The sequence below is a fragment of the Syngnathus acus genome, chromosome 9, assembly GCF_901709675.1.
Source record: "Syngnathus acus chromosome 9, fSynAcu1.2, whole genome shotgun sequence".
Classification (NCBI taxonomy): Eukaryota; Metazoa; Chordata; class Actinopteri; order Syngnathiformes; family Syngnathidae; genus Syngnathus; species Syngnathus acus.
Window position 1 is genome coordinate 7239459 of NC_051094.1, and position 25083 is coordinate 7264541.

Here is a 25083-nt window from a genome sequence, read left to right on the forward strand (position 1 = left end):
ACCAGGTTACCACAAATTTCAGCGCCAAATTTGCCAAATCTTAACCCAGGAGACAAAGAGGAGACTAAGGGCCGCTGCAATAAAGTGGAGACTATGGAGTGTAATACAGCACCTAAGTGAATAGCAGTGTCCACCTTTGCGCTAACATGCTAACATCCTAAAGCCTCTTTGGGTCTTGGAATGGAAATGTCAGACAAACAGCAAGCAAGAAAATGGGAGCAAGAGTTGTCTCCCCAAAGACAGTCTTTCACATGAATGCAGCCGCTGCCCCCTCGCCGTCCCTCACGGACAGCCAGATGTTTACACTCGCTCCAGGCTCGGCCATGTTTCCATGACGATACAAGCCCTGGGTTAGTCACATGGTAGATGCTCAATCCAAGATTTTGGCTCACCTTTGAGACTGCGAGAGGGTTATTGTGCGAATGCTGACGAGCGTTCATTGTTATTATTCTGCCAATTTCCGCCGTCCTACTCCTTCCACATTACTCAGCCCATTCAAAGCATTTCATTTGAACTTCAAAAGATTCCCGAAATAAAGGACACATGGTGAATTACTTTCCACATACCCAAAAAATTCCACACCCCTAAAGCCAATTTCCTATCTTTCCATATCCAAACTGTTCATCAAGAGTTCCAATCACAAAAATCCAAAATTCCACGCACTTCACGGTAAAATTCACAATAAAAATCCTACATTTAAAAAAGATTTTTTATACAATTTGTCCCACCTGCTGTACACATTCAACTGATTCAAACAATTTCAATTCTGCTGCTCATTCAGGACATTTTAGGAAACAATCCCAGAATTTCACAGTAAAATACACATTGACTTTCCCCTTCCACAATTTTAGACTAATTCAAATGATTCCAACTGTAGAATGGGGGGGCGGGGGTGGGGTGGGGTGGATTTCCCAAAAGTTCTGAATCATATTGTGTCAGCAACTTGTTAAGCTGTCACTTGGGCGCTGCGCATGTGGGCTCAATTTTGACTGGCATTGAAGGAAGAGGCAAAGAAGAAAAAGAAGGAAGAGAAGGAGCAAGAGAAGAAGGAGAAGCTCTGAGAACCAGATCCAGCCACCCACACTTGAAAACAGCCCACACACAAAGACGAAGACACCCTCAGCCACCTCAGCCTGACGGTGCCTGGCGTGCGACATGCTCATGCAAGATTTATGCATCATGCGCCTCATAAATTCTGCACCTTTCTGGACAAAATGTCGAGCCCTTGCCATAATAAACAGTTAAATTAAACCCTCTGACAGTGTCAATCAAAAGTGAGAATTCTTATCTGTAATGGCAGAATGCATTTTGATGCATATTTGAACTGGATCTCAATTATCGTGACAAGACTAAAAAAAGAAAATGCGGTTAGCGAGTCAAAATTTGTGGGAGGAAGTCGGAGGACACAAAGAAACTCCACACAAGCAAATAAAATATGTGCCAACTAAAAATTCTGTGTAACAATGTGTTTTTTAATTTTTTAAACCCCTTTTTTCATTGTTTTCTGACAATTTATAGCAGCTGAAATTTGAGATCGACAAGACGGGATTCAGACATGATACACTGACAAAATGTAAAAAAAAATCCTAAAAATAAGTAAGTAAGTAAATAGATAAACTTTATCACTACAGTGGCAGTGTAAAAAAGCAAGGGGGGGGGGGGCAGGAAACCACCTGCCTGCCTGTTACTTGACTACCATGATACAATATCAAACAAAAGGAAAAAGGGAGAGAGAGAGAGTAGATGACGCAGAACCCCAATTAAGAATCTTCCGAGCGTGAACAAATTAACCCGAGTTACGAGCGGAGACGTGCATGCATGTACGCACATGCACACACATACACACACCCTGGCAGAAAGGAGGTGAACCGGAGCAGGATGACATTCACACTCAAACAGGCGCCCGAGTGATATTTGTAAGGCGACATGGATCAGTCGCACCACTGCGGGCACTCTTTTTTTAATCTAATTTTAACCAACTAAAAAAGCCTCGTCCCGTGCGCCTCGTCATTGAGATTTGGGGCAGCTGCTTGATAAAACTGACATCTTTTTCCATGTGAGAATTTCCCCTAACAAGGGGGGGAAGGAGGCGTGCGGCCTAATGACATTGCGGAGAGCGACATATGCCAGGCATCACTATGTCTGTCGCTCCTCGGGGACATTACGGTAACAGGATAGTAAGGAGGAGGCGGTGCAGTGTGTGTGTGTGTGTGTGTTTTACCTCCAGGCAGAAAGCCCTGGAGACAGACAGAAGGGGGGTGCGAAGAAGAAATACTGGCGCGAGGGGTCAGCAAAAGGAGGAGGACAGTAGATGAATGGGAGAAGAGGGGATGAACTTGACCCAGTCTGGAGGACTAAAAACAGGAAGGAGGGTAATGAAGTGGAAACATGCTTTGTCATGCCTCGCCAAAGCCATAGGATTAGACTTCTATAATTAGAGGACGGGGGGCATCATAATGCTAGCCTTCCTTTTGGGCCACCGTGAGCAGCTACGGTTAAATTACACAAGGTTCGCCCTTGGCTTGTCGGGGGAGGGCGGCAAAGAAGCTACCAAGAGATGGAAGGTTTCCGAACGTCTGAATGGATATGACCGCGGCAACTCGAAGGACGATGGTCATTCAGGGTACATTAAGATAATGACAACTTTGTCAAAACACAAAATGTAATGTGCACTCCAGACCGTTAGATGGCGATATGTGTACCGACTGCATGTCCTGCCACCTTTTGAGAACAGATTACATTGCTAGCCAGCTAGCTAACCAAACAGATAGCTAGAAATGTAACTATAAAATACAAAATAGTATATTTAAATGTTTTTATGTTAGACCTGTGCCTTTAAGAGGTAGGACTTGGTGGGTCAGTTACTGTGGTTGTCCTTTTCCACATGTAACTACAGTAAATCATTTTATAGTTAAAACATACAACATAAATATGGTTTCTTGCAACAGACAGATATGATCAGCAAAAGAAAAAATACACAATAACAGGGTACAAATGGTGTACAATAAAAGAACTTCAAAAAGCACACTCGGTTGTTTAATCATTTAAGTCTTGTGGATTTCTGTAGCTTCCTTCCTGGAATTTCCGAGCTGTTAGCCAGTAAAGCGTACATGAAGAAGCTCTTAAGAGCACAGGTAGCCCACCTGACATATTCATCACTGCCTGCACGGAGCGCTGGACCGTCGGCTTCCGTATGAATATTTATCTGAAGAGTGTTGCCGTCGGAACAGATGAGCTCGCGAGGGGGGGAGCGAGCGAGCCATCCATCTCACTCGCTCGCCTTTGCCGCTCCTCATCCTTTACTTTTCTCCTGCAATCACCATTTCAATACCCGCCTTCCCCCTCCTCTGGGCTTCCCTGATATCACCCCGTCTTTTGCTCTTCCCCTTAAACGCAGCCCACCGCCACCAGCCTCTATCCAACCCCTCGACCGGGCTGATATATGGATGCTAAAGGATGGATGGTGAGAGGAAGGGGGGAGGAAAAAGTGTGTGATTAATGTCTTGGAGAAAAAGATAAATAATCACAGGAGACTGGGGGCTGGTAGTTGGCCTTAGGGGAGCAAATATGGAGAGTTTTACGGCTGGGGGAGGAGGAAGAGGAGGAGTACGGCGACGGCAGATCCATTCAAGTATATTAGCCTCCCCCTCCCACACGCACACAATAACCTCAGCATCTATTCTATTGCGCTACTGTCTTTCATCATCAACAATGAATCCCATCCCTGTGACAGCACACACACACACGCTGGGTTTGTTCCAGGCCAGAGTGTGTGTGTGTGTGTGTGTCCGTGTGTGTATGTGATGGGCCAATACATGTGCCGTGTGATGTGGCTGACAGCCCCGTCCAGCACTCCCCCCTCTCTCTTTCTCTACCCTGCGCTGCCCTGCTTTTAAGCCCCTCATCCTCCAGTGGCTGCCTGTCCCCTGGAGTAGATTACATCTTTTATTTATCTTTTTTTTTCCCCTCCTCCTTGGCTTTATTTCTTCTCTACAGCCAACCACGCTACATAACCCCCCCATGCACAAAGAAAAAAAAAAGTGGAGCAAAAATTGCAATCAGCATAACACGTTGTCGTCCTCCTGCTGTGTGCTCGCCTGTCATCCTCGCCTCTGTTGTGAGCGGATGAGACTGACAGCCCGTGCAGACGAGGACACAAACACATGCACAGACCGTCACCCCCCGCGTCCGCCGCTCTTCATCTCACACACACACGCGCACACTTGCAGACAAAGGACAGGCAGAGGAACCAATTAGACGATTAATTGATTGTTGAGAATGATTGCGATTGTGCGGGATTGATTGCCGATTAATCGTGTTTTGAAGCAATGGAGACAAAACGGAGGGCTCCGTTTAGCGGATGACGACAGCCACGGGCAGAGGGGGTATATTGACACGGAAGCAGGAGTTTCGAATATTCAGAGAGTGCTCCCATCTAAGGTTGGGCAGGATGCAGGATAGACTGCTGTGACAATGATCAACTGTTTCCATGCCAGTGTTGCAGGGAGAAGAATTGTGCAAAGTGTAGCCGTGCCAAAGTTGTGGGATGTGTTGATGCAGCTCAACTTCCCATCGCTGATGTCATGGTTATCTTCGATTTGCTACAGGCAGTGGAGGGACATCCATGCAGACTGACATGGAAAAGGGAGTTTAGAACATTCAGACGGATGTTCCATCTCAGGATAGGCATTTCAATAAAGATTTGTGATCCATTGCTGGAAAAATTCTTTTTAAATCACACATCCGCTTTTTGAGATATTTAGAATCTTTGTGATGTTTGTCCTATGAAAGCTTGCACAATATTCAATGGGTTATTGGTCTGTTTTTATTCATCGCTCATTTTATTTTATATATTATTTATTATTTATGGTTTGTGCCTTCTTGTTTTTGTTTTGTGTCGCCTACTTGTATGTCTCGTCACCGTGGGATGGAGGAAACGGAATTTCGGTTTCTTTGTGTGTCTTGACGTATGAAGGGATTGACAATAAAGCTGACTTTGACTTTGACTTTGAATACTGATTTAACCACGCATTGTAATTTATAGCTTTGACGTTTCTGAAAATACCTTTAATTCATGAATATTATTATTATTATTATTATTATTATTATTAAAACCTGATGCAAGAGAAAAAAAACAATCTATTAAAAAATTGAGAAATTTTGTTGAGCAGTGTTATTGATTACTTGTTGTTCAAATACAATATTATAATTGATTTCATCTCTGAATGTTTTGAACTTCTATTTCCCTACCATTGTCGGATTACAGTGCTGAGAAAAAAATGTAACTTCCGATAGCTGACACATCCCCCATGCTCTTTTCAGAAAGCACTGCGACTGAATCAACAGCGCCTCTGCTGGTTGCAGCCCAGAGGCGCACGCCATCAAAACAATCGACGATCATTTGCTTACTCATCAATTACACTACACACTGACATAAAAATACTTTAGTCATGGCTTGTGGAATTAGCACACTGTGCAACATTATTATTATCTTATTTATTGGGTTATTGGTCTGTTATTTATTCATCGCTCGTTTTATTTTATTTATTATTTATTATTTATGGTTTGTGCCTTCTTGTTTTTGTTTTGTGTCGCCTACTTGTATGTCTCGTCACCGTGGGATGGAGGAAACGGAATTTCGGTTTCTTTGTGTGTCTTGACATATGAAGGGATTGACAATAAAGCTGCCTTTGACTTGACTTTGACTTTGATAATAACAATTAAAATAATAAATTATTATTATTCGCTTTGTTGTGTTTGTTGTGCTCTTTATTGTTAAGTTTCTTGTTATTTTAGAGTAACACATTGTGTATTTTAGTAAGTTTGAATGAGCGATGCCGTGCTCCTCACCTTCAATCCATTTTTTAATGCGCTTGTCATATTTATTGTTGCACGTGAGCTGGAGCCTCTCCGTAAAACAAAGATTCAAACCCAGACCTACTGACTGCAAGCCAGATGTGCTATCCACTACATAGCCATTCTTCCAATGGTGACATCTATCTTTTCAACAGCCCTTCTCCATATTAGGGTGGCAGAGCTGAACTGACTGTGAAGTGAGAAGTAGGGTTCGGCAAGGACGGATGGGTTATTCACACTCAAATTATGCAAAATGTGAATTCTTATTACCTTAACATGCAGGGTTTTGCAATGGGAGGTAAAATGAAAGAAACCCGATGCAAACTCCAAGTGGAGATTCAAAACCAGGACCTTTCACTGTGAAGCAGACATGCTAAGTGCTGGTTCAGCATGCCGCCAATGAACTAATAACAGTTCATTTCTCCTTCATTCTGTTTCTGTCCTCAATCGAGTCCCAAACCCCAACCCTGCAGCGTGAGCGTCCAATGAGTCTAATAGTGGGGAATCTGGTAAACAGGCCAGCTCCAGAGGAAAGTGGATGAGATGAGAAGAGAGAGGAAGAGGAGAGGGGAGAGCTGCCTGCCCGCCCGCCCGCCTGCCTGCCTGCTCCATGGCTACTATTGTGCGCTGCACATTCTCCAAGCCCACAAGAGCTCCAGCCATCTCCGCACGCAGATTCTTTGGAGGCATAGCGAGCCAAGGAGGAGGAGGAGGAGAAGGAGGAGGAGGAAGATCATGCATAAAATCTTGTTTGCGGGATGCGTTCAGATTCAGATGAACCAGGGGAGGGTAATGGGATTAGAATCCTGAACATCTTCCAAGGGTGTGGAGTGGGATTGACAGCTCAGAGTCCAACGCTCTTGGTGAAATATGATGAGGGGGGGGAAAGGCGAGAGATAGGGGGGTGCTTAGCCACTCTCTCATAATAAAACTAGGTGAATCATTTGCATCCAGCAGCCACATACGTCCTGGCATTGACAGAGTGAGAAAGAGAATAAGTGTTTGGCAACCAAAATAGAAGCACTGTGGCTTTAAATCGCCCCAGCCCTCCCACCCTTCTTTTCTAAATATCGTCTATTTAGCCAGCGGTGAAAAGATATAGGGGGGCTTTTGTCTGTGGATCGGTCGGTGCTGGTGGGGGGAGAGCTGCAAAGGCAGAAAAATAGGAACAAAGTGCTATATAAGCTTCCAGTGGAACGGGAGGAGGAGGGGGGGGGGGGGAGTGCTTCGGGCAAAGGAGAAGTGGGCTACGATTACGTGGAAATACCCGGCATTGTTTACACTAGAATAGAAAGAAAAAGAAAAAGTCTGGTGTTGATTGGCACTCACCGACTTGCAGTACGTTGTCCACCCAGCCGCCCTCCAGTAGAGTGACACCCCGTATGAAAGGCAGCTGAGTCTCGTCGTTATTGTCCCCACTAGTTCCACTCTCCTCGGCCCCGGCGTTGAAAGACGAGTACATGCAGATCTCCTTCTCGCTCCGCGGGAACGACCAGTATACGATCCGGCGCTGCACGGGCTCCGGGATCCGCTCGAAGCGCTCCTCCACCCGCTGGAAGGGCCACTTCTCGGCCACTCGGCGAGCCGCGATGTCGAGTAGCGACTCCGGGTTGTGCGCTTTGCCGCTCTGCCCCGCGGTAGAGCCCGAACCGCTGCCTCCTCCGCCGCACAGGACTCCTCCAGCCCGCTGCCCCTGCCTACATGCCGGGTTGTAGCCGGGCCGGCAGCAGAGCCGCTTGGCTGGAGGCTGCTGGACTCGCTCGGCCATGTTCGCACCGCTTCCGACCTGCCTCGCCGAGCCTCTCCGATCATATAAACGGGATAAGGAAGAGAAAAGGGTCACTCTCGCGCCGATTGTTTGCCCTACATGGGCAGGTGAGCCTTATTTGGTGATGTGGGCGGGACCGAAATGTCGTCACAGAGGCCTTTGTGTGCGGCTGGGCGTGGCCTAGGTGGGGGCTGCTGCTATAAAAGGAAGCGGAGGCGGAATTCCCGAATGTCGGCAAATCCTTTGTGAAGCCGTCGGGGCGCGCGAGGGCGGAGCCCCGACGGCCGACGGGGTCTTTTGAAGTTTTGCCTTCTTGTTGAGAGTTTAAAGGCGGGGGCTTAATCCAGAGGCGGTCTCGGTGGCTCTCAGCGGGCCCAAGGGGGGGCGAAAAAGCCCTTTTTTTTCTCCCCTTTCATTTTTTCTCCTCCAGTGGAGCTGGAGTTGCAGTAATAACATGATGCTTGTTTTTTGAGTGGTGTCCCCCCCCAAAGCTGACTTTTAACTGTTAAAATAGACAAAAGACAGGGTGGTAAAAGTTAGTGAAGTGAACATGAAAATGAACAACACCATTTTGACTGAAGGGGCCATGCACTTGGGACCTTGGCCTTCTAACTCTTAATACCACCACTATCATATCAGTTTTACACATAAAGGCGGCGTACAGAACTCCTATGTACATCATAGAATATAGTTATCTAAATTGGCTAAAAACAGCATAAACTTTCTTTGTGAAGAGCGCATTGCCACAGCAACTGTGCAACAAAATAAAAAATATTGTCTACTTCCCCCAAAAATGTCTGCTGTTTCTCAGTGTCTGGCCACAAGATTACTTTCCCCTAACAGTCATTAAAAAGTCGTGGAGGTGGAGGGATGCAAAATGGTGGTACAGTTATTTGGCGTGCCCACCTTCCTGTGTGTGTGTTCCTACTGTGACAAGAAAGCGGAGCCATGCCTTTGCGGGTGTTTGTTCGTGGTTACATTGCCGGCCCCCGGGCTACCCACCACTGACGAGACGCCCAGAAACTACCGTAATAATTAAAACGATTCAACAAAATGGCTGGCGTGCTCCTTAATGGTCTATAAAAGGCAACCAAAAGTATGCCTGTGAATGAGAAATGCTAGCAACGTGTTCCCAGCAGCCCCCGTCGCGACTCATGCAAGGGGGACTAAAAAGGCTGCCCTTTGAACCTCGTTGAAAGCGATCCATGCCGTATGGAGCCAGCAGATGTGGCCTAACCTGATTTGGTTTCAATACTTCCCCACAGGAAGTTCACAAAGCCAGGAGGTCCTGCTTTGTTATGTTAGTCATCTTTCTCAGAGGGCCAACGAAGCCTTTTTGGCTCCCTTTCTTCTTGCGGACGGGAGTTATTGCTTTATAATTTGCAGGATTGTTCAAACAGAAAATTTACTGGTGATCACATTTTTTCCATAATAAAAGCCAGGTGTCATATGTTTTTGGTGTGTGTGCGTGTTTTTTTTTATTTTTTTTTTACAAGGTTACATGTATTTCACGGTGTGACTCTTCAAATAGTGGTCTGCACTTTAATACAGACCGTCTCTGTTAATCAGTACTCATCTACGATAAACGCCTCAATTTGCCCCCTTCCATTGGAAAGAAATGAAATAAAACAATAATAAATAATACAAGGGAAATGTGGTAGCTTACAAGTTACAATGCATCTTTGCATATAGTTGTTATAATTACAAACTTTTTATAACTGAAGTATTATTTTTGATTGAAATTAAACATATTAAATGAAATGTACATATTACATAGTTTCCACGATGATATGCATCATGACATTATATGACATCACAGCAGCATCACAGGGTGTTTTTCTTCAAGTTCATCCAAGAAAAATTCTAAATTATGTTTACTCGACAAATTCTGGATAGATAGTTTTATGAGATCCTATCCTCTACTAACTTCCATCCATCCATCCATCTATTAATTTGTTAAAAGGAAACATCATAAACATCCAATTATGAATAATCAATTAATTTGTAGCTGTCCAAGTTTTTCATGTATTCATTATGTTGGACATTTTAATCAGAAACACTGTCAAATTCTGGTCATCGTCATAGCTACCGTTGTTTTTACTCCGCATAATAAACATCACGAATGTTTGATTTATCATCACAACGAACTACAAATCCCATTCAACACCCGTGATTACGTCACATCCTTCCCAGCACTGCATCCGGAAACAGGAAAAGAAATCGAAAAGGGGTAGAAATAAAAAGAAATCACAGCGCCCAGGTTAGTATCTGTCTCACTTTGCAAGTTGCGAGCATCGACATTGGAACTTACCTTTTAAAATCCACACGTTCGCATGTTTCGTTTGCTGAGCTTTCGTCTTTGATGCAACTCGGACCGTTACCCGGCTACTGGTTAGCTGATGATGCTAACCCCGTTCGAAAGTCTCGCTTAAATCACTCACGGAGGCACTCAAACTTCACGTATAATACTAACGACAGATGAATAGAAACGAATTGTGATAATTTTGCGGACGTGGAGCTACTTTTTTCGTTCGTTTTGAATGATGAACAAGTAGCGAGCATCAAATTAGTAATTATTCTAAAGGTGTGACGTTCATTTTACTCACTCATATCGGCGAGTATACGTTATTTACGTCTGATTTAGCTCGAATTCATGCTACGGTGCCTCCAGTTTAGGCTGGTGGACTCTTAGAAGTGAAGTAGTTAGCTCGTGTGCCTCGGAGTTCGAAACCCGTCTTCGGGCTTACTTAGAAGACATGTTGAGAGTTCAAGTATTAAAATATTGAGTGTGAATATGGTTGTCAACGCACATATGTGATTAACACGCTCCACTGAATGTATCTACAAACTAAATTGGGAATTGACTGCCCATCGGTGCACCAAAGATAAAATGCAATAGAACAGGGAACACTATTTGTACTTTAGTTTGTTTTACACTTCACGATGTTTGCCCCAATGTCTCCCAACCACTGATGCGCTATTCTTTCCCCAGCACCATGATTGAAATGATGCGAGCATGGGTCCAGTACATAGTGGAGTGGTGCGCCAAGGATCCCTATGGCTTCCTGACCAGTGTGTTGCTGGCGCTCACGCCCCTCTTCATCGCTTGTGCGCTGTTGTCGTGGAAACTGGCCAAGCTGATCGAGGTGCGTGACAAGGAGCAGAAGAGGAGGCAGCGGCGTCAGGAGAACCTGGCTAAGGTGAAGAGGAACTAATAAGATGGCTGTGTGGAGGATGAAGGCCCGCCCACCTGTTGCCTTCACCACCGCTGCAGATCTTTTAGGGCAAGGATAGGGCGCGCCTGCACACCACTGGTCGAACAGTGTCGAGACGGACATTCCCGTCGGACTTTCCTCAGCAAGAGTCTGTTTGACATTTTTATACACAGGTTTGCTTGTCATTGTGTGTAGCATTTGCCACACATAACATTCCTTTTTTAACATCTTCATTGTGTTCAAATGAAATGAAGCCCTACTGTAATGAACACATTTATTTGTAATCAATAAAGTTTTCATGGTGGCTTTAAAAAAGGTCCAGATTTTTAAAGTTTGTGAGAGTATGTACAATAATGTGATATTCTGAGCCCATCTTCCCCAGTCATAGTTACATTTTAAATTTGATAATGGAGGCCATAAACATTGTGTGTGTGTGTATGTCCTTAAGATCTATATTTCCATAAGATGAAATGTAATGCTATTTCTTTGTGACACTCTGCAATCAAACTAAACCATCCCAACATTGTCAGTTGCTTGTGTAACGTTTAATAGCATCATAAAACACAGCTTCCTAATTTCTGGATGTACAACTTTCTTCAAACAGGATGCAAATAATGTTTGTATTGCTTATTGACACCAAATTAATTGCACTTACCTGCCACTTCATTAGCAGCATAATGAAAGAGCTCTGATACAAGAGCTGAATGAAAACAGTCAGCCTTTCTTTCTGTGAGATTGCATTCTACTGCCAAGTGGTCTAAGTCCATAACACCGTCTCTTCAGGCTTCCTGTTTGGGATTAGGACGCCAGGAGCCTGGCTGGAAGGTGTTGGCGGTGCTAGTGGGCTCCTTGCTGAGCTCCTCCTTGCCAAAGCTGGTAGCGGCCGCATGGCCCGCAGCCACAGTCCTGGATGGAATCGCCACCAGGCCTTCATCATATTCCTTCGTTCTCAGGGCCAAGTCTTTCTCCTCCACTTCCCTGGCCTTCAGCTTGATCTGCTCCCTGTAGGCCTCGTTCTTCATCAGCTCCTGCGTGAATGCACACCAATCATCATTTGGACACAAATTGGATTTTGTGACAAACATTTGCTAGCCAGAAGATAACAAGAGATAAACCTAGAGCGATCGATAGCGACAGAAATATATAGAGGGATAGATATTCTGACTCCATTTTTCCCTTTTTTTTGGAGGGGTACACAAAGCAGCATCTGCTCACATTTACAAAAAAAAAGCAACTCAAAGTAGCAATGCCAGGAACAAATGCACATTTATGACAATGAGTGAAACGTCTAATTGTCCACGCTTGGAAAAGCCTGCTCAACCAACATTCCTACTCTAAACAGCTCCCCCCTCCCTCGCCATCACTTGAGCCATGTCATAAAAAGGCCGTGCCGACTGGGCTGCTGCTGCGGCGCGCTGGCCTGGAAAAGTGAGCGGCGCGGCCAAAAAAGCGACACTTTGGGGGGAGAACGGAGGCAAACATACCAAGCTGCTTTTCCAGCCTGTTAATGACAGGATTTAATCCAATCAATTTATGTCAGACTTGGACTGGGAAGAGAGACAGAGAGAGGTGACAAGGGGGTTTAGGGTAAATGTGCCGGGAGTGAAGCCTCGGTTGGTCCAGCTGTCGACGAGCGGACACGAGGCAAAGAAAATTGGAATAGAATGTTCTGGCACAGTGGTGGGTAGGGATGGCACAGGCCCGCTGGCGAGGAGAGGCGGCGATCGAGTGAGCGAGGGATTTCCTACATCGAGCCACATTTCGTTTCAGGCCCAAACCGTTTCCAGCATTCTCGCGTTTAAAGAGCAATTAAAACCCGGAGAGAGCAACACAAGGGAGAGGAAGGGGAAAAAAAAAGAACCAGCGTTCAACATTCCCATCTAGGAGAAAGCCATGAATAAAAAAAAAGCCAAACCGACACACACAGACCTTCTGCACAGCTAGCTAATCTTCATTAGCAACAATCAACAGTAAGAAATCATCAGAAAATTAAATAATCACATAAAGTACCTGAAAAATCAACTTCAGCGTATTCACGGGCTTTAACTAGGACACGATGTTTATTTTAATGCTGCTCCCAAAAGTTGCTCGTTCGAAAGCGAAAGATAGAAACCAAATCAAAAGCCTCTCCTTTGCCTTGAAAGCCCACCCCCCAAGAGTCCAAGCATCATCACAGCAGGGATGCTGCTGCTGCGGTGGGGCGCTGGCGGGGGAGACGTACCTCTACAGAGGGAGCCTCCTTCCGTCTGCCTCGAATCCAAGCTGCAGCAATAATAAAAATAAAAAAAACAGATAGTGAGAACACCCACACAAACAAAACATGCAGTCATATTTCAAAATGGCATTTTTTTTTTTAAGATGCCGCAACCTCTTGTTGGGGCAACCTGGTCTCATATGGAGTTGTGGTGGGTCCAACGCTCCAGAAGGTGGATAATTCACAATTCAAACATTTGATGTCTGAGCTACCGTTGTGCATTCCAGCTTATCTCGTGAGACCTCAATTTATTTAGCATCATTGTTAACACCCCTTTATTTCCTATCGGAGGCCAACTAGTGTCCTAGAACAGATTACGGTGTGCAATGGAGGAAAGAAAACAGTTGCTCGAACCAGTTGGACCACTGAGAGTCCTGGAAGACAACGGGTGGATCCACTCTGATCTCGGAATTTGAAAGCGTACACGCTCTGTCATTTCTCATCAGTACCTTTGTCCTCTTTCCTCGCCTCTCCTGTCATATCACTGCACTTTTTTTTTTTTTTTTTGAAAGGAGCTCTATTTTGGCTGAGCTGGCTGCATAGCCTAGCAGGTTCAAGGAAGCCAAAGAGAGAGTGAGAGAGAGATTCTCCAACTCTTCCTCCAGCTAGCGCTGGGGATTCTGGGCCCTCTTTTATCCCTTTTCTTATTTGCATGCTGATGAAAATGCATGAGGGATGGGGCGAAGCGGGATGAGGGGTTTAAGGTGGATAAAGCCAGCCTGAGACAGAGGGAAGCGTTTGTATCCACTTGTAAGGAATGCTATTTTACCGGCATACTTTTAGAACGCTGGCAGAAGGTGTCTGATTAAAAAAAAAAAAAAAAAAAAGCATTCACAACCTCCATCTTGCAACGCGAGTGTGGAATTAAAAGAGGAAAAACATAAGCGAAGGCCTCGGTTTGATGCTTAGAGAGGGACTGGCGCTCACCGTCCCACTCGATTGGTATGCTGCCTTCCGTATATTCGTACTCTGCGGGATTTGAGGCCTCCACCATCCTCTTGGCACGGACGAGTCTCCCTGAAACAAAAGGAGAGGGCGTACGAGATGATGCAAAGCGGTACAAACAAAAAACAATGACAAGTCTCACTTACACACACAGAAACACACACACACAAGCCCCCTCCTTGTGCGCACATATAAATACATGGAGGAATGACAGCGCTGTGACAGACCATGGATGATTACCTCGTGGCCCCCGGGCCCTTCTCCTCAGATCTCGCTGAGTGGCTCCAAATCTGGGCTAAGCCTTTATGCAAATGAGGCTCCCTTTCACCCGACCAACCACGGCCCCCCTCCGACCGCCTTTCGCCGACCAGCTCTACCAATGGCGGCGCCGCGGCTAACAATGCCCTCCAAAATCAACATCAAGCCGCGCAGGAGACAAAAGAGGTCAGATATCAGAGGGAACAGTAGGGGAGGAGGGGGCAGGCACGAGCCGTGCGGAATATTAAGTGCGCCTTTTCCCTATCTGTGTACGGCACGAGGCTCGCCGGCAGCAAGGCCGCCACCAATTATTTTGGTGGAAATCTGCTGATTAGACAAGTTTGGCTGGCACACAATGACACGGAGATGGCGACGAAGGAGGAGGGCGGGCGGGTGAGGATTAAGAGAATGAAAGGAAACGCTTTTGTATGGCGTGCAGGTTTTGCTGTCTTTCCACAGATTCCGCCTCACAGGTAGTCAGTCGCATGTCCGGCCACCCCCCGCTGAGAGAGCATAAGCGTTAGGAGGTAAAAAGGGGACGGTCGACAAGAGAGCTAGAGTGATGATGCATGGCAAAAGATGGCTAGCAGGAGAGAAATAGATGGGCAGGGAAAACAACACGCTCCAAAACACAGACAATCTGTCAGGATTCCATCAGCGTACGGCGGTAGCTGAGTGGATGCGGACTGATGGCCTTCATGTTTGGATCTCTCGGATACACGTACAAGGGCACCAAAATAGCAGCGTTTAACGTAAGAGTAATTAAAAAGGTCATTTATTCGTATCTTTGTTATTCGTCCTTCGGGTTCGAAGACGACCACTGACTTCGATTTAGATCGATGATTGTATCTTAACGTCAATTCAAATGACAGCAATATTATTTTAAAGACTTTCATATTATCGCCAGCGTTAGCCTAGTGACTAGCAGTTAGCACGCCGCTGTATCTCTAAACAGAAAGACAGACTGATACTTGGATTAACCCCCATTACTGTACCACATCAAATTGTACTAATCTGTTTAATTAGTTGTTGGGTTATACATATGTGATATCACGGTATGTACGTATACATATCCGCATTATGAACCCTTGGGATGAAAGTATTCCCTTTGTAAACACGCCCATGATGGTCCCAACCGCAGGTTATTGCGCTAGCATCTTCTCAGCATGTTTACTGCTGCTGTGAAAAAAAACAAAAGCCGCTTCCAAGCGTATACGCTTCTGTAATTATGCCTTACGAGCTTGTCTCTATACTTTATGTGCCCGCCTATATAGTAATCAGGTCAGCTAATTAGGGCTAGCGTTGCTTTGGTTCTGCTTTGGTTACGAGTAGAGTCACAAAAGGGCCTTGTCGGCTCCTCAGCTTCTTCTTGATACACAGGTCGGGCTGGGGAAACAGGACGGATTCAGGGACACTCATGCTTGTCTACCAAGAAATTGTTTCAGAGAACATGCTATCATCTAACATCTATCTCCACCCCCTCCATGATTGCAGAACAAAAATAAATGCCGGCAAACAAAAGACTCTGGTCTCCACGCGTAGCGAGCAAATATGTTTAACAGGTATGCTAATTATAAACTGATCCCATTCCGTATTTGCATTGGGTGTGGTGTGGGTGGCAACGGTACAAAAACGGTAACCCCCCCCCCCCCCACTAACACAAGCAAAGTGTTTCGCTATAGCTAATGCCGAACTAATACGCTTACTGAAAATCAAGTACACCGTCTGCATCGCTTTCCTCGGCTAGGTTCCGACATGGTTCTCATGTCTCGTTACTTTTGCAGCATGACTAAACCCCTCGGCCCACCGAGGCATTTATTCACGGATTTGAATAACATATCCAGTGTGTCCATATATCTCTGAAACACAGCGGATTCTCCCACGACATATACACACTGGAAGGGGGGGGGGGGCGCTTCGTGAGCTCTGCTGGTAACCTCACATCTAGGACAGCTGCACAAAAACACACGCAGGCCGTGGTTACACAACCACCCCTAGAAATGATGCAAGCAAAGGCAGCAGTTGTCCTCATGAACAAAATACTTCACAGTGGATTGTTACTGATGGTGGTGAAGTTACACACAAATAAGCGTGTAATTTACAGTACACGGCAGCTGTTTAAGTGCGAGCATGACCATTGCTTGAATTTCTAGAGTATCTGTTTATTTAAAAAAAACATAACATACAGTGAGCTAAAATTTACGAGCAGCCTTTTGAATTTTTTACGTCATCTATTAATTTTCTTGAGTAGGTACTTAACAGCACTAGCCAAACTGTATGTGAATTTGTTTTCTCTAATGTTTACATAAAATAATGGAAAACAATATTAAATAGTGTTTTTTGATTACAATTATCTGAAAATTGTGACAAATATTTTATTTTATGTTTTTTTTCTTTAAATAACAAATATTGAATTATCAGTCCTGGGCTATCTTCTTGGTATCATTTATAATTTGTTATTATTTAATTCCCTGTAGCAGAGATACTCATGAGTGTAATACATGCCATGTGACCGACCAAGCAACTCATTTTCCTGGTATAATTAAATAAATATTCCCCCATTTAAAGGAAATGACATTCCATAAATCTGTTGTTTCATGTCTTGATGAGAAAATTTGCATCATTTGTTTACATCAAAACAAAACATCTGTAATGGAATGAACTAGTTTTAAAAGAGTTTTTGCTTGGCAAATTAGCTACCCTCACGATACGTAGTTGTGACTAAGTGTTGTGGCTGCCGTGCTTTATGCCTGAAAAGCAGACTACCATTATAAGGTGACTTTGACCTGCCTTCGTTGAAGGCCATAAACGCAAAGGACATGAGAAGACTACGTGTTGCAGTGTTGTGTGGATTTCCATTAAGACTTTTAATAGCTTGCATGTGAATCACATTAAATTGCTGCTTGATGAAAACCCAACATTTCCTGCACTTTAAATGTAATGAAAAAAGCTTTTACAACAATTTAATAGAGGGCTTTTATTGAGAATTAGATGAATGTAATAATATCATAGCTATTGATTGTTATATATCATACAGTCCTATAAGTGAATTGCATTACAATTACATCTCATCGTCATGGTAGTATATTGTCCTGCCCTCTTTAAAGCCAACCAGTTAATGGTTTCCCCATGTTAAAGCTTCATTTAGTTTTATTTCCTCCTGTGGTCAAAGTGCTTGTTTATGTGGGAGTAAAAACGCATTGTCTAAATTTGTTTCTTTCTCCATTTATATAATAAAAGGTCACTTTTTAGTCCGCATAAATGATGTAAGACAACAAGACTGTACTATTATGTATTCTTGAGTGGCTGTTATGGTTAAATCTTGACACAACAATAGGAAAAAAATCATAATAATGTGACCCACAGAATGAATGGCGGATATTTTAATAACACGCTTCAGAAAAACTTGGATTTTGACTCTTTAGACAAACGACTGCGTCTGCCAACAAAATATATCTATTTTTTTTGGATGACCATGACAACATAGCATGATGAAAATTCCTTCAAACTCATTTATCCAACTATTTTTTTGAAGCGCTTGTCTTCAGGTGAGCTTGACCTGATCATGGCTGACTTTGGATGAGAAACAGAAACTGGATTAGTTGCCAGCCAATCACAGGGCACGTTTAAAGCCACTCTGTGGAGTTTTCGATCTCATCTATCACTGTAGGAAATGAAAATACATCAAATTAGCAGATTTCTTTTCTTTCTTTTTCTTTCGCTGCTACACCTTCCCTGAAGTCCTCTAGTGCCCCCCGGAGGGAGGAAACCTCCAGTTCCCAGTTCAAATTGTAACTCTAACAACTGACTTTTGACTTTATGCAATTTTTTTTCTGGTCATTCAATTAAAGTCGGATAGTTGAGGGCCCCCTCCCCCCTCGTGGAGAGAGAGGTGAGAGAGGCATGAAGGGTGTTAGCAGCTCTCGATCTCAGCGGGACCCTTGTGACAGCTCTGCCTCCTCATCACTCACTAGGGGGAACCTACTTACCAATATGCACGCACACACACAGGCTGGTGAACAGGCAGATTAACCTGAGGGACAGGAGTGAGGGCGCTGCCTCTCACCGTGAAGGACAAACAGCGACATTGCGTCGGGGAAGGGGGGGTGGGCAAAGAAGGGGGGGGGGGGGGGGTTGGGGAGGGGCTCCGGCAGCTTTAGGAATGAAATCCCCGCTGCATTAATATTCATGAGCCATCTCACCTGTCTGAGTGCAACTCGTCTGCCAGCCCCCAGGTGGGGGTGGGGAGCTAGGGAGGGAGGAGACTTAGGCGTGGAGCGCTGAAGGAGGTGAGATGGGGGTTGCCGTGGCAGCGGTGTGGCGTGCCAAATTCCAACGGCAGGCACGCCTTCGCTAGAATAAGACGGCGCGTGTGTGCTCGGAGGGGGGCTGCTCTTTGAACCCTGAATCCACCCTGCTAAACTCAATCACCTGCGCCAACTCACCCGCTGTCTCTTATACACAGACACACACAACCCCCAACTTGACACATCATCTCCCAGGTGACTCCCGCCGGGGGCGACCTAAGAGTTTTTTTTTTTTTTTTTCCACCTCTGCAATGTCGTGGCGGGTGTCCCTAGACTGTCAAGCGCTCAGTCTTTTGATGGCTCCCGCAGATGTCAGCGAAGGGGAAAACAACCCGACTGGAAACATCTGCAGAGAAACTGATAAACAAATCATCTCTCGCCGACGGGTGGACCAACGCCTCGCCGGAGGAGCACCTGACTCGCAGCGGGGGGGAAAAGTGGGGAAGAAGGCGCATATTTCAAGCCTTGAAAAAATAAACGACCACCCGTAGCAGATTGTAGTTTGAACCTGCAACCACGCGACCCTTTAAATCACAATTTGTTTATGCATTTTCAACACTGTCACTGAAAAAAGTGCCCTCTTGTTTAATAAAGCGATGGAAATAAATAATAAAAAGAAATAAGAAATCAATGCCTAAAGATCCCCCACCCGCAAGACATGCATGAAGCTGGATGAAGCGGAAAGTCGGGGTTTCCTAGCTAAAGCTACTACCTCTCCAGATAAGCGGAGCAAAATGGATGGATGTTGATTAAAATAATCATTAGTTACAGTTAGAATAAATTGAAAATACCAATAGTGCTTGGCAAATCTTACTTATGGATGATCGAATCAGAATCGGCAGCAAAAAAAAACAAAAAAAAACCCCGGAGGATCCGCACTTTAACTGTACCGTGGGGAACCAAACTGAACTGGACCACCACGAGCAAACCGACTGCAGCAGAACAAAAAGGCATTTTGAAGACGCCCATCTGCACGCCTGGACCGAGTCTCGTTTATTTCATTCCGAGGGAATGGACAGCCTTATGAAGATGGAGTGATCCGATAAGCATCAGTGATGCCAGGGAAACCAGGTAGCAATCCGGACTCTCTTGCCTCCAATCTCTAATATAACTGGGAAGGGAGGGGTGTGTGAGGCCCGTAACCATGGTTACCTATTAGCTGTGAGCCTTGTGACGCAGAGAAAGGGTTTAAAGGAAAAGGCCAGCCGTTGTTTTGCATCCACTGTGGAGAGAGAGGAGGAGCTTAAGTGTAAAGTAGGCCCGCTGCCGCTTGGGCTGGATTTTTTTTTTCATACTTTTTAAATTCAGCCCTCATTCTGTTTGTCCCTGCCGCCACTGAAGCCACTGAGGCTGAGCAAAATAATTCATACAGAAGTAAAAGAAAAGGAATGCTGATTTCCCCCGAGTGTCACTTTTAACTAAACGCAGGCACGCTTGTGGGCGGAAGAGGGATGCGATACCCCCGCTCGCTTAAGACCACCAGTCCTCTTGAAGTCAGTCTCCTCAGTACTGGAAGAAGGGGGGGGGGAAAAATGGTGGCGAGCCAGGAACTCAGCGTCCTTTTGTGTAACCCTCACCATGTGTATGATGTCCATACACAGAGCTGTCCACCCCTCTCCATTCACCTCCATCACGCTCATCAAATCCCCTTCCCATTAACCTGCCTCCACCTTCTCCCGTCTGCCCAGTCCACCCACTCATTTCACCCTCTTTCTGTCAGAAAAAAAAAATCGCCTTTCACGCTCACCATTCTTCTCCTTCATGCCATCCGCTCTGTAATTTCACCCCGGATGTCAGCACCCCCGTTGTTCTTTGTCAGTCACTTTCTTTTATTTTTATTTTTTTAAAGTCTCCTTCTTTTTCCACCACACTGTGCCTTATCACTCCCGCTTCCTCTATGCCTGTCTGCTTCATTAAAATATTCGGAATAAGTCGGGACCTTTCGTGACAAGAGACCCCTCCTCGGGTGGCGCAACATCTTGCTGGCCCGTCTGAGATTAGAACACCTCGGTTGGTGAATTGCATCTCTGCAGAAATAAAACCATTGCTCTCCGCTGCCCACTTTTGAGTCTGCGGGTGTACCTAATGAAGTGACCCGCGAGCGTACGCTCAAGTTCAAGGCTTGAAGTGTGAACTGTGGTGACATTGGCAGCAGTGCCCTACTTGTGATGCTCTCCCACTGGAATATGTCGTCTTTGATCTCAGCTTGAGCATCCATCTTTGCAAATGCCTTTTTAATTTAGTAGTTAAGCCACTCCATGATGCTCCATCTCTCACACACACACACACATGCACACACACGCACGCGTGCCTACACTTGGCAACCGGCACCGTGCAAGATGAGCCAAACACACTCGTGTCTCCATAACGATTAAACAACCTTCATTTAAACCTTGTGCACCGCAAAGCTGCTGATCAATTAGCGTGATTTACTGTAGCGGGTCTGGACAACACTGATGCGCGGTAAACGGCACCTTGATGTCCTACTGTAGGGTAGACCTTCCTTCATGGCACCCGAGGGACGACTTGTGGCAAAATAAACAGCCATTTGGACCCGCGTCTCCCTCCGCTGCGACTCTTTCCATGAAAATAAGCGGCTTGAATCAACGATCTGATGACACGCGGCCATCTGTTGTTGTGTTAAGTGTGTTAGGGCATGAAGCGGGGAGGGGGAAAGAAAAACACACACACGCATGCAATCGCTGATTCCTTTTAAATACAAAGCCGATACAAATGCGCACACGCCACAGAAACACACACCTCCCTCGCAGTCCCGAGAGTCGCCCATCCTGAAATAGCCGAGTGCAGGCCTTTTCAGTTTGGACTTGATAGGTGAGAGCTGGCTGATCAAATAAATAATAGACAAAAGGCAGAGGGATGGTGATGGTGCACCTTTTTGTCTGACACAGCGTGGTGCACCTCTGAGGAACCTCTGAAACCCTTTCTTGCTCCACACACAGGGAGAGGAGAGGAGCGATAGATTAAAACTGCATGGCAGACGCTGCTAAAAATGAATAGGGCTAAAAATACTCCCCTTTTCAGAGCAGACATGAAAGAAGACTGCCTTTCCTCTGTCCGGTATTGAGCAGCCATTGATTCCCCGAGACAAAAGGCTACACCTCCTCAAAGAGGTGGGAAAAATAGCAATCATACAGGCAATTATTTTCAAATGCGCCTGCAGCGGCCGATAATGTCAGCGCGCCTCCTTTCTTCCGAATAAAAAAAAAAAGGAGACGACGGCAGGCGTCGGGAACTGCGGGCGCGCCGCCGAACCGGGGCTTGTTCGTCACTTCGGCTTTCATCTGGTTAGCGTGACACGGCGCCCCGTGCGGCGGGAGGCAGAGCCGGCCGGGGCTGGGGAGCGAGTGCACAAAAGCAAGGGAGAGAGTGGAATGAATATTGATTCCGTATTCATGCGGATGGAGCCGACTACAAGGGTCGGCAAGACCAGTGCCCGTAGACAAGCATCAGCGGGGCACCGTGGTCGGGCAATAGGACGGCGCTGGGTATCTACAGTTGCTCCCTCTCCAGGCATGCACTTCACACTGAGGCCTGTTCGTTTTGATGTGAGGCACTGGAAGGGGTAAGGGGGGAGAGTCCAAGCCATTCCACCAGACTGAACTACTCTTGTGTACTGAATCGCAATCTCGGCTGGCAAGGCTTCAAAGGGAGAGAAAGTCGAGAGGCGGCAACAAAAGGAGAACTGGGGCCAAGGGGAGGACGGACTCGCTGGAGGAAAAGAAAGAAGTCGGCATGAAGACGCAGTGAAACTCAGGCTCGACGTAATCATAAACAATAGAAGAGGCCCAATGAGCCACATATCGATTGTACTGTTTTGATTATTGTCCCACTTAAAAAAGAGATTTGTTGATACCACAAGTTGCAGTTTTTAGGTAGTTCTACTAAACAACTGTCCTATATATGATCAAAACAACCTCATGCTTTTTGCACCAACAAGACGGGCGTGTCCTTTTAGTCCTCTCTCGGCACAACTATTAAAGTCTTCATACATAGTTTACCACACGGAAGATTGCTTACGCCCCAGTTTTCTAAAGGTAACAGTCCGAGAGAGGTAGAAAATGGGAGCAGCAAAGCATGGATAAAGGTAGGAGGATGGACCACGAGCACTGGGGGATGAACAAATGAAGGAGGTAGAGCGGAGAAAGCTTTTGCTCACCCTGCCCGAACCGACGGCTGGTATGCAGCGGCGAAAAAAAGCTCAGCGGTCCAAAGCCTCAAGGCCACGAGCCCACGCTTGGCCTATCAGTTTAAGATCAAAAAGAGCTGGCTTTAGCGAGACATATGGCCTGAATAATGCATCTGCTTTTATTTTCACCAGCTTGGACCGGGCAGAGTGGCAAGAAAAAAAGGACGTAAATATGGACAGAATATATTGCTTTTTTTTGGGCAATGCATCGGCGTGCTCACACGTGTGTGTGTGCACGGCGTCCAGCGTTCTTTTTTTCTCCAGCAGGCCGGCAGTGTCAGTCATTGAGATTGGCCAGTCAAACGGTGGCCTGTAGCGTGATGGGAAATGGGCCTGTGTGATGTCTCATTTGAATAGTCTGACAGCCCGCAGCCTTGTAATGAATTATAAATATGAGGTGGGCGCAAGTTTCCCCGGCAAACTGCAAAGAAAAAGGTGAAGCACAAAGTCAAGTTCAGTCAGAATGAAACCATGCGTGCAAGCCTGCTGGAGGCTGGCCTCTCTGTCTCCAGACCAAGACGTTATCTTCACAAGAAGAGTTCATTATTACTGAATGTATATTTTGTATTTAATCAAAATGTGAGCCATATTGTCAGAAGATGACATAAAACAATAATTTTGTATGTAATCATCCATCCATTTTCTATACCGCTTATTTTCATTGGGGGGGTGCTGGAGCATATACCAACTGACTTCGGGCAAAAGGCAAGGTACGCCCGGGACTGGTAGCCGTAACAGGAGTCAGCATTTTATCTGCTATGCCTTTCACACAGAACTCAAAGTCCAGTCTCATGCAATGTATATACAAATTCAATATTTGTCCTAGAATTGCGTAATCAATCACAGACATCATCCAGACTCTGTTACCGCTCTGACAATACCACAGATGATAGAAAATTGCTGTGTCGACTTCATTCCATATTTTTTAGGGCAGAGGAATTTATAGAGACAGTAAACTAGAAAAAGAGGTGGAAAGTAGGGTTCTTAGAGATGATGTATGTAAAAGGGCTTCTGACACTAAATCAAAGGCTTAATCATAAAGGTGAAATAGCTTTCACAGGCAGTTAAAAAAAGAAAAAAGCTTCTGATAGCACCCTCTCAAATGTCAAAAATGACCAACTTGGTCCCCTCAATTCTGTGTCAGTGCTGTATATACACAACAGTACGCTTATAAGCAAAATGCTGATAAGCTTAGAGTCTAAAACAGGAGTCTAATACATCCTGCAAAACTGGAAGCTTGACATGTTGGACTCCACCATTCTGTGTTGATACATAACACCAAAAAATAAAAAAGGCGGAAAAGGTCATTGTTTGACTTCAGCTCTCCATTTTGTGTTGACAACACAACGACAGAGAATAAAGGTGTAAAAATGATACGACCTCTGAAAGATGAGATTTGTCAGGCTGGCTATACCACATCGTTCTGTGTCAGTGCTGTTTATGCGCATCGATGCCGTTTATACAGAATATTAACACTTCAAAAACTAGGGTGGGAGGGCAGTTTTACATTCAATGTGAGGGGTTAATTATTTTGATTTTCGGGTTAATTGTATGGACGCCCAAAATGGCAATCATCCATTAATCCTTTTATCTCTTAAATGTTATTGGTTTTCAGTGTTTTTTTTTCTTTTACAATTTAATTTAAAAAAAAGAGCTATACATGGGCATCTATTTACTGAAACCAGCAGCTGAATAACGTTATTGAGCCTCGTCCTCCATCCAGCGGTAGGCGTGAGGTACTACAGCAATGAAAAGGCTGTCAAACCAAGAGTGCATACACTTTTGAAAGTTATAATGGCAAAATTCTTGCAAAATCCACAAAACATTGATGAGAAATCGATTATAGATGTTAATTTGACTAGGGTGAAACGACATTAGATGAAAAACATTAGGTCCAAAGCAGGTAAGACTATCCATTGCAGACATCGTAGAGGGGAACAAGACCGTATTGAGTCAATTGTTTATAAATTGACACTGCTTTAAACCGTTCTTTACTGAATTGTTAGGCTAAATTGCATCGACCTAAATTCAACACGCCACTCCATGGCTTACCTGTCCATGTCTTCTGTTCGGGGATAATGTAATATTTATTCCCCAGGTGGTCCGTGCCGACGTGTTCCCGTACCACGCCGAACGTCCTCCGCAACGCCCCGACCATTTTATTCATATTTACAGGTAAGGGGAAGGATTTAGTTGTCTTCTGTGCACCCTTGCCAACAGGGTTGCGCTTTACTCCGGTTGTTTATGAAAGACTTCCGGTAGATGGTCAATTG

General features: G+C 45.3%; 3 protein-coding genes across 4 annotated transcripts in view; 1 reads left to right on the forward strand and 2 right to left on the reverse strand.

Moving 5' to 3' along the window:
- Window positions 1–7685, reverse strand: part of LOC119126726 (zinc finger SWIM domain-containing protein 6-like) — a 44525-nt gene extending 36840 nt beyond the window's left edge. The window contains exon 1 of the mRNA XM_037258066.1: window positions 7186–7685. Within this exon, the coding sequence (XP_037113961.1) occupies window positions 7186–7624 (439 nt within the window). The 5' untranslated portion in view covers window positions 7625–7685. The remainder of the gene's footprint in view (window positions 1–7185) is intronic.
- A 2931-nt stretch (window positions 7686–10616) lies between these two features.
- On the forward strand, window positions 10617–11158 carry smim15 (small integral membrane protein 15). The gene has a single exon (XM_037259295.1). The coding sequence runs from the start codon at window positions 10621–10623 to the stop codon at window positions 10837–10839; it is 219 nt and encodes a 72-aa protein (XP_037115190.1). The 5' UTR covers window positions 10617–10620; the 3' UTR covers window positions 10840–11158.
- A 211-nt stretch (window positions 11159–11369) lies between these two features.
- ndufaf2 (NADH:ubiquinone oxidoreductase complex assembly factor 2) lies at window positions 11370–25079 on the reverse strand. Of its 2 annotated transcripts, none has more exons than XM_037259293.1 (4): window positions 24863–25079; window positions 14021–14110; window positions 13061–13101; window positions 11370–11867 (listed from the first exon to the last, which is right to left on the reverse strand). In XM_037259293.1, the coding sequence occupies exons 1-4, from the start codon at window positions 24975–24977 to the stop codon at window positions 11619–11621; spliced, it is 495 nt and encodes a 164-aa protein (XP_037115188.1). In that variant the 5' UTR covers window positions 24978–25079; the 3' UTR covers window positions 11370–11618. The 2 variants fall into 2 exon arrangements, with proteins under 2 accessions (XP_037115188.1, XP_037115189.1); XM_037259294.1 differs by lacking the exon at window positions 24863–25079 and adding an exon at window positions 21364–21546.
- Between the last annotated feature and the right edge of the window lie 4 nt (window positions 25080–25083).